Source organism: Carettochelys insculpta, chromosome 14 (assembly GCF_033958435.1).
Source record: "Carettochelys insculpta isolate YL-2023 chromosome 14, ASM3395843v1, whole genome shotgun sequence".
Lineage (NCBI taxonomy): Eukaryota > Metazoa > Chordata > Testudines > Carettochelyidae > Carettochelys > Carettochelys insculpta.
The window spans coordinates 83,132-95,327 of NC_134150.1; the positions used below are offsets into that span (position 1 = coordinate 83,132).

At 48.1% G+C, this 12,196-nt stretch overlaps 1 protein-coding gene across 1 annotated transcript in view; it reads right to left on the bottom strand.

Annotated features, from left to right (window-relative positions):
- The window catches only part of CALB2 (calbindin 2), a 74,591-nt gene that overhangs the window by 8,715 nt on the left and 53,680 nt on the right, over positions 1-12,196 (bottom strand). The window contains exon 6 of the mRNA XM_075008842.1: positions 9,255-9,332. Within this exon, the coding sequence (XP_074864943.1) occupies positions 9,255-9,332 (78 nt within the window). The remainder of the gene's footprint in view (positions 1-9,254; positions 9,333-12,196) is intronic.

Sequence of the window (12,196 nt, forward strand, 5' to 3'; positions counted from 1 at the left end):
GAGGCTCATTGCTGGCTCAGAGCCCTAAAGTGGAGAGCAGATCTGCCCTTTGCCCAACATGCCTATATCAACATAACTGCAGAGGCCTGGATGAAAGGAACAAAGGCTACCACTTGGGAAGAGCTATATTTCCTAACGGAAAATGGAACAGTTCTTAGAGAGTGTTCCTCCAGAGATCAAAATGTACATCCTAGACAAAAATCCTAAATCCACAGATGAAGTGGGGAAGATTGGCACCAACTACCTGGAAATACACCTTCAAAACACATCTTCCAGCAGTTTAGGAGGGCACTCCAGAAGCCTACCTCACAAGGAAGGACCCTATCTACCCCAACAGAGGCCACAGCCACTCTCTCATCCGACCTCTCCATCTCCCCAAACCCCAATTCGCTCCAATGATTTGCCAGTTGGGCGTTGTTTTAAATACAATGAGCCTGGGCATGTGAAGGCCAACTGTCCCAAGAACACCAACAGGTTCATTGCACAAGGGTGACACCCAGAGGCCTCAGGCCCAGATGGTTACTGCATGGAGAGACACTGGAGCACAGGCGCCTGTGATCCAGCAGTCCCTAATGGACCCCAAACTCATTCACCCCCAGGCTCAAGTAACTGTTCGATCCTACCAACAGCCAAGTTGCCAGTTAAATACAAGGGCTGGTCAGCAACTTGGACTTTTGCAGTCTACGATGACTATGCAATTCCTATGTTGCTGGGAGAAGACCTAGTGAGCCATGTGAAACACACCTGGCGGGGGCTGGGAGTGGTCACCCGTAGCAGGGCTAAGCCAGCCTCCACACTTTACCCAGTTCCTGAGCCTTCTACTAGGGACCAGACACCCTGGGATCGGAGACCCAGCCAGAGGTGAGGAGCCAGACCCCAGACTAGAACATCCAAATACAACAGTGAATCCAGTTCCTGAAATCCAGAAGGAATCAAGCCAAGATCTGGAGTGGGTGAACCAGCACTGGAGTCAGCAGCAGATGGCACTAGGAAGCCTACAGCAGCCACTGAACCTGCAGAGGAGGCACAAATGGAGCCTGCAAGGCACTCCAGACCACTGGCAGGAAGTGAGTCCCAGCCAGCCAAGGTACCCATCGCACCTGCATCGCTTCTAGAGGGGCCAAACTCAAGCCTACAACCCAGTAGGGAGCTGACATCTCCAGCAACAAGAGAGCAGTTCCAGGCAGAACAGGAAGTTGATGAGAGCCTCAAGGGAGCATGGGCAGCAGCCCATCACTACTCAGCTCTTTTAACAGGTCCAGGTTTCTGATAGAAAGAGGGCGTCTATACAAGGAGACTCTTTGTGGTGGGCACAAGGAGGACTGGCATCCTCAGTCAGTTGGTAGTTCTAACTATGTACAGAGAAAAATCTCTTAAGCTTAGCCCATGATCACGCTAGTGGTCATAGTGGGGTAAAGAGAACCAAGATCCCACTGGGAGGGGATGGGCAAGGATGTGTCTAGCTATCCTCGGTCTTGTGAGGTGTGCCAGTGGGTGGGGAAGCCCCAAGACCAGGTCCAGGCACCTCTACAGCCACCCCCTATAATAGAGGTCTCATTTCAGCATATAGCTGTGGATATTATGGGTCCTCTCCCTAAAAAGACCTCAAGAGGGAAGCAGTTCATACTGACTCTTGTCGATTTTGCCACACAATGGCCTGAAGCAGCCGCTCTAGGGAGCTTTATAGCCAAGAACAGGTGCCAGGCACTCACTGATATTTTTGCCAGGGTAGATTGGCTCTCAGAGATCCTCACGGCTTCTGGGACTAATTTCCTAGCTGAGGCTATGAAACGACTTTGGGAAGCTCACGAGGTGAAACACCTCATTGCCACTCCCTACCACCATCAAACCAATCCCCTGGTGAAGAGATTTAATGGACCATTCTGGGCCTGTGATTTGTAAATTTGTGACTGAATGCTCCAATGATTGGGGCTTGGCATTACAACAGCTACTCTTTAATCATAAAGGATGTCCCACATCCCAGTCTTGGATTCTCACCATTCAAATTTGTGTATGGATGTGAGGTTAAGGGCTTTTTGAAACTGGTAAGGCAGCAATGGGAGGGGGCTACTCCTCATCCAGGGACTAACATTTTGGATTTTGTAACCAACCTACAAAATACCCTTCAACTCTCTAATATAGGCTCACAAAAACTTGCAGAAGGCCTGCTCTGATCAGCATGCCAGGGAGTGGTCCTTCAAGATAGCAGAACAGTTATGGTCTTGCAGGTGCTCCAGACCAACAAGATGGAAGCATCCTGGGATGGGCTGTTCACACTCAGAGTGCCTAGGTGCAGTTAATTACCTCACACTTTTCCCAACTGTGACTGTAAGCCTACGGTATGACATGTTAATTCTCTGAAGCTCTTTTATTCTCAGGAAGTGAAGGTCCTTCAGTTTACTGCCCACCGCCTACTACGATGGGAAGGAGTGAGGTGGAATAGAAGAGGTAACCCTTTCCATGAACCTCAGCGGGGAGCAGAGAGGGTGGATTGTGGAGCTGTGCACCAGGGACACCCTGATTTTCTCAGCCCCCCCGGGATAAACAGAAAAGGCAGATCATTCCACTAACACAGGTGTTACTCACCCAGTCGCAGCCCAACCCTACCGAATGGCTCCTGCAGCCAAAGCAGCCATAGAGAAGGAGATCAAGGACATGCTAGAGATGGGTGTAAGCTGCCCATCTGACAGTGCTTGGGCTTCTCCAGCAGTCCTAGTTACCAAACTGGATGGGAAAATCTACTTTTGTGTGGACTACCATAAGCTGAATGCTGTAACTCGCCCAGATGCCAAGACCATGTACAAATATGCTATTGGAGAAACTGGGACACGCCCAGTTCATCTCCACCTTAGGCTGAACCAAAGGATACTGGCAAATACCTTTGGATGAATCATCCAAGCAAAAGTAAGCCTTCATTACCCATGCAGGGCTGTATGAATTCAGTATTCTCCCTTTTGGGCTATGCAATGCACCAACAATCTTCCAAAGACATGTAGACAGTCTGCTAGCAGGATTTGGTGAATTTCCCATAGCCTATCTGGATGATGTGGCTATATTCTGTAACTCATGGGCAGAACACATAGAGAACCTCCAAGCTGTCTTCCAGTGCATAAAGGAGGCAGGCTGACTGTTAAGGCTAAGAAATGTCAAATTGGCCTCAATAGAATGACTTACCTTGGACATCAGATGGGTCAAGGAACTACCAACCCTCTACAGGCAAAAGCAGAGGTTATCTACAATTGGCCAGTACCAAAATCAAAGAAACAGATCTAAGCCTTCCTAGACTTGGCTGGGTATTACAGGGGGTTTGTACCCCACTACAGTCAAATCATTGCTCTGTTAACTGACTTGACCAAAAAGAAACAAGCAAATGCATTCAAGTACACTGGCCAGTGCCAGAAAGCTTTTGAGCAGCTTAAGGCTGTCCTAATGTCTGACCCTGTACTAAGGACCTCAGACTATGACAAGCCTTTCTTCATCACCACAGATGTGCTGGAGTGTGGTGTGGGCTGAGTTCTAATGCAGAAAGGTTCAGATCAACAATTTCACACTATTGTTTCTCAGCAAAAAGCTCTCAGAGGGAGAAACACTGGTCTGACAAAGTGACGTCAATTGCACGACAAAGAGAAGCACAGGTCAAGGCCAAGACAGAAATCCAACATAAAACAAGACTCTGGAAAAAACAGTGGTGGACTGAGAAGGCATGAGAATTCCAGCACCTAGGTTTCTACAATGCTACCTAAGCTGTTTATGGACTGAGAAACATGGAGTCAATCCCCTGAGATCAAATGATGGCACCCAACTCTTGAAAGACAATGAAGCCATTGCTTCTTGCTGGAGGGAGCACTATAATGAGCTCTTGAACCACTCCTCCACCATGGTCTGAGAATCCCTTCAGCAGCCACCTAGAGATGATGCTGCAACACTTCCTATCCTGAGTGAGGTCCAAGATGCCATCGTAGCCATGAAGTACAACAAGGCAAGCGGACTAGATAGAATCCCTGCCGGAGTCTTCAAAGAAGGTGAGCCAGAACTCCACAAACAGCTCCACTTCCTGATTATCAAAATGTGGGATAGGGAGCAGATGCCACAAGATTTCAGAGACACACTGATGATCAGTCTTTTTCAAGAAGGTTGATAAGTCAGACAGTGGAAACTACTGTGGCATCTGTCACTTATCGTGGCAACAGCAGGGAAAATCTGAGCGTGAGTCCTTGCAAACCAATTCCTGCCACTCTCTGAAGAAATTCTACCCAAATCCTAGTGTGGCTTCCAACCATTCTGAGGAACAGTGGACATGATCTTCACTGCCTGGCAATTGCAAGAAAAATGTCATGCACACAACCAAGCCTTATATGAGTTTCATCAACCTGACCAAAGCATTCAACTCAGTCAATTGTAGTGCCGTGTGGACCATCCTCTCAAAGATTGTCTGCCCCCAAAAAAATTCATTAGCATCTTCAGACTGCTTCATGACAATTGGACTGGCACAGTATTGAGCAACAACGGATCCCTTTGAGATCAAAATGAGTCACACAAGGCTGCATCATTGCCTCATCGCTGTTCTGCATCTTCATTGCCATGACCCTTCGTCTCACTGATGGCAAGTTTCCAGATTGTGTGAAGATTGCCTATAGAATGAATGGGAAGTTTTTCAACCTCGGGAGACTGAAGGCTAAAAGCAAGACCTCCACAAACTCAATCATGGAGCTCCAGTATGTGGATGACAATATGGTTGTTTTTTTCCCCACAGCCCTTCATACCATCTTAAGGGCCTTCACTGAAGCATATGAGAATCTCAGCCTCACATGAAGCATCAAAAAGACCAAGGCACTCCACCAACCTTCACCAATGGGACAATCTCATGCACATTCAATGGAGAACTGCTAGAAACTGTGGAGCACTTCCCATAGTTTGGAAGTCATCTTACCGGTAAAGTTGAAATTAATGCAGAAATCCAACATTGCCTGTCTGTAGCATGCAAGCTCTACTTTCGCCTGCCTGAGACTAGGGGTCTTTGAGAACTGGGACACCCATCCCAAAACAAAGCTCTTTGTATACCATGCAGTGGTTGTTCCAACATTACTGTATGCATGTGAAACCTGGACTGTATACAAGCAGCATCTGAAGGCACTTGAACAATATCAATGCTGCCTCAGAAGAATCCTAAATATCTCTAGTGCTCATGCATCAATTCTCCCAAAAGTCCTGGAAGAGTCAAACGTGACCAGCATTGAAGCCATTATCATTCATCAGCAACTTCCTTGGACTGGTCACTGGTTTGGATGTCTGATCAGTGCCTCCAAAGCAGATTCTGTTTTCTAAGTTGGAGGAAGCCAGTGCAAGCAATGTGTGTGCCTTCAGCATGTCCATGAAAGAGTGCAGCACCACTGTCAACACTTGGGAGAACCTTGCCCAAGACTGTCCCCAGTGAAGAACAGTAATCCATGAGTGGGTAGTGCAATTTGAGAGGTCCCACCACAGTGCAGATGAAGAAAAGAGCATCAAAATCTGCCCTGTGCCCCTCCAACAACTGCCAACACCGTCCCCTTCAGTGATGAGATCTGTGGTTCCAGAACTGGGCTGATGAGCCATCAACAGACTCACAAATGGGAGGGTGATGTGAAGACGGCCTACTCATTATTGAGTGACTGCCCAGAGAGAAGAGAGCTCTGCAGTTGGTAGGTTCATCTGGGGAGCAAGCAATGGAGAGGAGCAAGCAGAAGGTGGAGTCTGTGAATTAGGCAGGACTGGTGGCATTATTTTGGGGAAAGTTGTCCAGTTTTCAGTGGTTAGAAAGTTGTCAATCCTAGAAGGATGGCAGGCCTGGTTCAGGATATGTTATGGGGAAAGCTCTCATCCAATAAGGTTGACTTCATAGATAAGTGAACTGTAGGGAGACAAGGTTGAGCCAAACTGTGTGCACAAAGTACGGGGGAGGGGCCTTGGGTGTGGTGTGAAATTTTATTAGGTGGGGCGGGGCACAGCACAATCAGCTAATAGGTGTCAGGCTCCTCCAGCTCATTAAAAATGTTAAAATAGGTTACTGGTTTTATCTATGTATTCATTTATACACCAGTTAAAAACGTTTTTACACACCTATTTTCTTACATGTACCAAAGGCGTTTTTTTCATATGAACATAACTGAAATTTCTGTCGGTTTGGATTACATTAGACAGGTTGGGGGGTGGGAGCTGCTAATTGCAGGAGCAAAAAGTGGGGCCTGATGTAAAAAAACTTGCTCGCTCCTGCTCTAGCTTATCTTCAATGGGCAACCCCCAGGGATAGGTTGGGCCCATCATGTACATCTCTCCATTTAATGCTTTCTAAAGCCTATGATAGGTTTAACAACACCAAACTTTTACACTATCAAAACAAAAAGCAGTCAAGTAGCACTTTAAAGACTAGCAAAATAGTTTATTAGGTGAGCTTTCGTGGGACAGACCCACTTCTTCAGACCATAGCCAGACCAGAACAGACTCAATATTTAAGGCACAGAGAACCAAAAACAGTAAGCAAGGAGGACAAATCAGAAAAAGATAATCAAGGTGAGCAAATCAGAGAGTGGAGGGGTGGGGGGGAGGTCAAGAATTAGATTAAGCCAAGTATGCAGACGAGCCCCTATAGTGACTCAGAAAGTTTTACGTAGCACTTTTCAGCAGTAGATTGCTAAGCAATTTAAACAGGAGGCCATTATCACTATCCCCATTGCAGACACAGGGAAACTGAAGGCACAAGAGGGGCTGGGATTTGCCCAAAGTCACCCTGCAGGTCAGTGTCACAGCTGGGACTAGTGCAGTCTTCATTAAGACAAACTGGGACAGGGGAAACAAGTTCAGACAGTCTTCCCCACTTTCTACATAACCACATTAAATGCATTAGCCAGACTGTTTGCAATGTCAGCAGAGAGATCAAGGAAGCACTGGAGGCTTAGAAATTAAACTCCCCTCATGAGCTAGTAATGGACTTATTGCCCTGCTGCTAACCATTCAGTGTTAGATACAGACCTCCATTCTCCAGGACTAGTATTGGCACTCTTGGCACTGGCCTAAGTGTGCCCTTCCCTGTGAATGAAGGATCCAGCCCAGGGTTACACTGTTCACTTTACTACAATTGAACAGGCTCTAATGTCTGACCCAGATTTCTTACTGCCTAGAGGAGTCAGGGCAGGGAGTGCGGCAGAACAAATGCACCCAGCCTCTGAGGGCATACCAGTGCTGTCAGATCAGTGGTCTCCAAACTTTCTATGCCCAAGATCACATGTTGAATTTTAGGGCAACCCACCATCTACTTTGCCCCTTCTCCAAAGTCCTGCCCTGCTCCCTCCATCCCCTCCCTCCTCAATCACTCTTTCCACCCCTCAGTCAATTTTACCAGCCAGGGCAAGAGGGTGGGGATTGGGAGCAGGTGTGGGGTCTAAGCTGGGGCTGGGGCTGAGGGGTTTGCAGTGTGGGAGAGGGTTTCAGGATGAGACTGGGGTGTAGGAGGAGATGAGAGATGTGTGCTCTGGGGAGGAGTTTGGGTACCAGAGGAGGCTCTAGTCTAGGGCGGTATGTTGGGATGCAGGAGGCTGTATGGGGTGATGGACCTGGAATGGGTGATCAGGTCTGGCACAGATGGTATAGAGTACACAAGGGGGCTTGTGACTGGAGCAGGGGCTGGGGGTGCAGGAAGAGGTGCTGGTTTTGGGAGGGTGCTCCTGCCTAGGGCAAAGGCTTGGGTTGCAGGAAGGAGCCCTGGAGCTGGCTCTGGGACGCCACAGCAGGACTCGTGGAAGAGAAATGCTGGTCCTTCAGAGCTAGACTGTCGCTATTCATGCTACTCCTGGACTTAATGCCACAGAGACATTTGGCACCTGTCCCTTGAAGGGGTGGCACTTACCTCAAGTGGTCCTGGCCCCATGCTGCTCCCACAAGGGGCCAATGCACCCTGTGGTGGCATGTGGCGCTGCACACTGCTCCTCGCCACAGGCACGCTCTCTGCAACTCCCATTGGAGCACCAGTGCCAGCTCTGTGCTGCAGGAGGGGGGAGCCCAGAGTCCCATGGGGCCAATCCAGGCAAATATGGGCCCTATCTGGGCTGCAGGCTATGCCTGGCGGGGGGAGGAAGAGACTCCTGAATGCTTCAGGGAACTGCCCCCTGTTGCTCCCATTGGTTGAAACAGGTGGTGGTACTGGTGCAGAGTGGTTTCCTACAGCACACAGAGCTGCATGGAGCCACATACTACCCCTTCTCCACAAGGCAGTGGGTATAAGAGCCAAGTAGGAGCTCCCATCCCCTGCACCTTCCCAGCCAAATTGCACATTCCTGTGCTGCTCCTGCACCTCCCTTCCAGACCCTGCACCTGCAGCCTGCTCCTGCACCCTGCCTTCAGACCTCACCCCACATGCTCCTGCAAGACCTTGCATACCCAGCCTCCTCCTGCATCCTCCCTCCCTCCCACCCAGACCCCTCATCGTGCTCCTGAACTGCCCCTTCCAGACTCATGGCCCCCAGCCTGCTCCTGACTCTACCTCCCACCCAAACCCTGAACTGCCAGCCTGTTCATGCAGCCCACCTCCTGCCCAAACCCCACATTCCCACCCCAGCTTGCTCCCTGGAAGTCCCCACCTATCCCCTGAACCCCTCATTTTTGGCTACATCCCAGAGCCTAGTGGGGCTCCTGGCCACTGCTGCTGCCCTGGCAGCCAGACCCCTGGCCTTTTAAATTGCTGAGGGCTGGCTGTCCTATCCTGGCTCCATCAAGTAGCATGGAGCCAGGCCCACCCCCCACCTTGCCCAGGGGCCCACATAAGCTGTTGGTACCCCTCAGAGCTAGTAAGGCCAGGAGTTACCTTGTAGCACATGGGTGTGGTCACTGGCATGGGAGAGAGAAGCGTGTCAGTGACACATTCCTCATGGTGGCTACAGGAGCAGACACAGGCTGTGGGAGCTCTCACTGCACCAGCTGAAGAGGAGGAGGGGTTTGTGTGTGTGTGTGAGCTGTTTACCCAAAGCAGGGAGGATGGGGGAGCATTTCCTCTGATTTTAGCAGTAGAAGGGGAGCTGTGTTCCCCTGACTTTATGCCCTGTGCTTTTCACCCTTCTGCTGATGTCCCTCTCCAAGCAGACTGTCTCCTTGTCCCCATAACACCTGCTGCAGCTGCTTCTGCATGAAGGAAGGGAATGGGCGCTGAGTGGACGGAGCTGTGTTAGAGCCCACTGGAGAAGCAATAGCAGGACCCCCTTTACCCTCCAGAATTGGTCACTTACTATGGTCTGTGTATATTCTTGAAGCTTTGGTTCATCATATGGTCTGTTGGCTTTCTTTAAGAGGTCTGAGAGGAACCCCTGCAACAGGAGAGGACCATGTGAGATTCATCACAGTTACAAGGTCTGGCTTGCAAAGGCAGAGCTTCCCCTGCATTGCTGTAGTAAAACCATGCCCACTGTTTTTCTTCACGGGAGAAAAAGACATATCCACAGCTGGTCAGTCTAGCAATGGCACAAGTGGGCTGCAAAGAGACACATCACACCTGTCCAGCCAAGGGCTATAGCCACAATACGAGAAATAGTTTGAAAATGTTACAGTGGCAGGGATTCTATTGGGCTATTCACTAGCACCTTAGCACCCCCACGTCTGTGCCAGTTCTAAAGCATCACAGTGTTCGGCACAAATTCTCTAGGACTGCCTGGTCCTTAAATATTCCACAGAAAGTAGTGTCACCTCCTGATTGTTTCTTGCGGCCAGATTTAATCCCAATGTACACCACATCACTGGGGTTGAATTTGTTTCTAGGTTGTGGGTTTAATAAGCAGTGAGCATTTGTTTCGCACAGCATCACCCAGGAGATTAAGGAATTTCTCACTCTAAATCAGACCCAGAGGGCCCTTCTTGGAAGTGCTCTAAATTCCCTTCCAGAGTGAGAATTGTTTCATCCTGGCTTCATTTTGTGCACCTTGAGAAATACCTCTGACCCAAAGGCAGTGTACATTGCAACACAGGTCTGACTTCACACCAAATGAGGAGCTGACTCAAAATCTCCTTCTGGAATTATGTGGTTCTGGTTCTTCACTTCCTGAAAGATACATGGCACCCAACCAAAGGTCTGGTACTGTCTCTCACAAGGTTTCTGAGATCAGGAGCATTTCAGAAATAAACGAAGTCGGGCAAACCTAGGGAGAAGGGACAGCTTCCATCAATGTATACATCTCATATCCTAATGTGACTTTGCCATTTCTGCAGAATAGCTGGTATTAGGACGCTCAGTTCTGTATGGTGAAGAGCTCACAACACTCCTGAATACTGATGGCAACTGAAGGTACTCAGCGCCTTCCAGGGACAACCCATAGTTAAGAAGGGATCAAAGCTTTCTGGAAACGAGGCCAATGGCAGTGCAGAAGCCAGTGGACAAAAGAACATAAGAATGGCCATAAGCAGTCAGCCCAAATTCCATCTAGCCCAGTATCCTGTCTTCCAGGATGGCAAATGACAGGTGTCCCAGAGGAAAGGAGAAAACAGATAATCACGTGATTCCTCACCCACCCCGTCACCCATTTCTACCTTCTGACAAACAGAGGATAGGGACACCATTGCTATCCCCGCCGACTAATAGCAGTTGATGGACCTATCATCCATGAACTGGTCTAACTCTTTTTTGAACCCTGTTAAAGTCTTGGCCTTCAGACCTCCTCTGACAAGGAATTCCATAGGTTGACTGCACACTGCATGAAGAAATACTTGTGTTTGTATTAAACCTGCTACCTATTAATTTCATTTGGTGATCGCAAGTTCGTGTTATGGGAAACAAGAAGATAACTTTTCCTTACTTACTTTCTCAACATCAGTCATGATTTTTATAGACTATCATATCTCCTCTTAGTTTCCTCTTTTCTAAGATGAAAAGTCCTATTTGTTTAAATATCTCCTAATACAGCAACTGTTCCAAAACCCCAACCATTTTTACTGACCTCTTATGAACTTTTTCCAATGCCAAGATATCTCTTTTCAGATGAGGCAACCACATATTTAAGCAGTATTCAAGATGTGGGCATATCATGGATTCAGACTGAGCCAATAAGATATTCTCTGTCTTATTCTTCACCTGCTGCTCACAAACAGGGAAGAACTAGTAAGAGATATAGAAATGGGTGGCAAGCTTGGCTGCAGTGATCATGAGATGGTGGATTTCAGGATCCTGACAAAAGGAAGAAAGGTGAGCTGTAAAATACAGACCCTTGATTTCAGAAGATTAGACTCCCTCAGAAAAACTGATGGGCCAGATCCTCTGGGAAGCTAATATGTAGGGGAAAGGAGTTCAGGAGAACTGGCATTATTTTAAAGAAGACTTATTGAAGGCACAGAAACAAACCATCCCGATGCGCAGTAAGAAAAACATCTACGGTAGGCAACCAGCTTGGCATACCACGGACATCCTTGATGAGCTTAAACTCAAAGGGGATGCATATAAGAAGTGGAAACTTGGACAGATGACTAAGGCAGAGTATATATATATTGTTGGGGAATGCAGAGGAGTAATCAAGAAGAGGCAAGCACACTTGGAACTGCAGCTAGCAAGTGATGTGAAGGATAACAAGAAGGGTTTCTACAGGCATGTTAACAATAAGAGGGTGATCAGGGATGGTGTGGGGCCATTAATGAATGAGGGAGGTAACCAGGTGACAGATGATGTGGGAAAAGCTGAAGTAGTCAATGCTTTTTTTGCCTCTGTCTTGACAGACAAGGTCAGCTCCCAGACTACAGCATTAGGCAATGCAGTATGGGAAGGAGGTGGGCAGCACTAGGTGGTGAAAGAATAGCTTATGGTCTGTTTAGAAAAGCCAGACATACAGAAATCCATGGGTCCAGATTTAATGCATCCAAGGGTACTGAGCGAATTAGCAAATGTCTTTGCAGAACCTTTGCCCATCATCTATGAAAACTCATGGAGATAAGGAGAATCCCAGATGACTGGAAATAGGCAAATATAGTCCCCATCCTTAAAAAAGGAAAGACAATCCAGGAAACTATAGACTGATCAGCCTTACTTCAGTCCCTGGAAAAATCATGGAGAGGATCCTCAAGGAATCCATTTTGAAGTACTTGGAAGAAGGGAAAGTGATCAAGAGTAGTCAACATGGATTCACCTAGGGCAAATCATGCCTGACCAATCTGATTAGCTTCTATGAGGAGGTAACTAGCGTTGTGGACATGG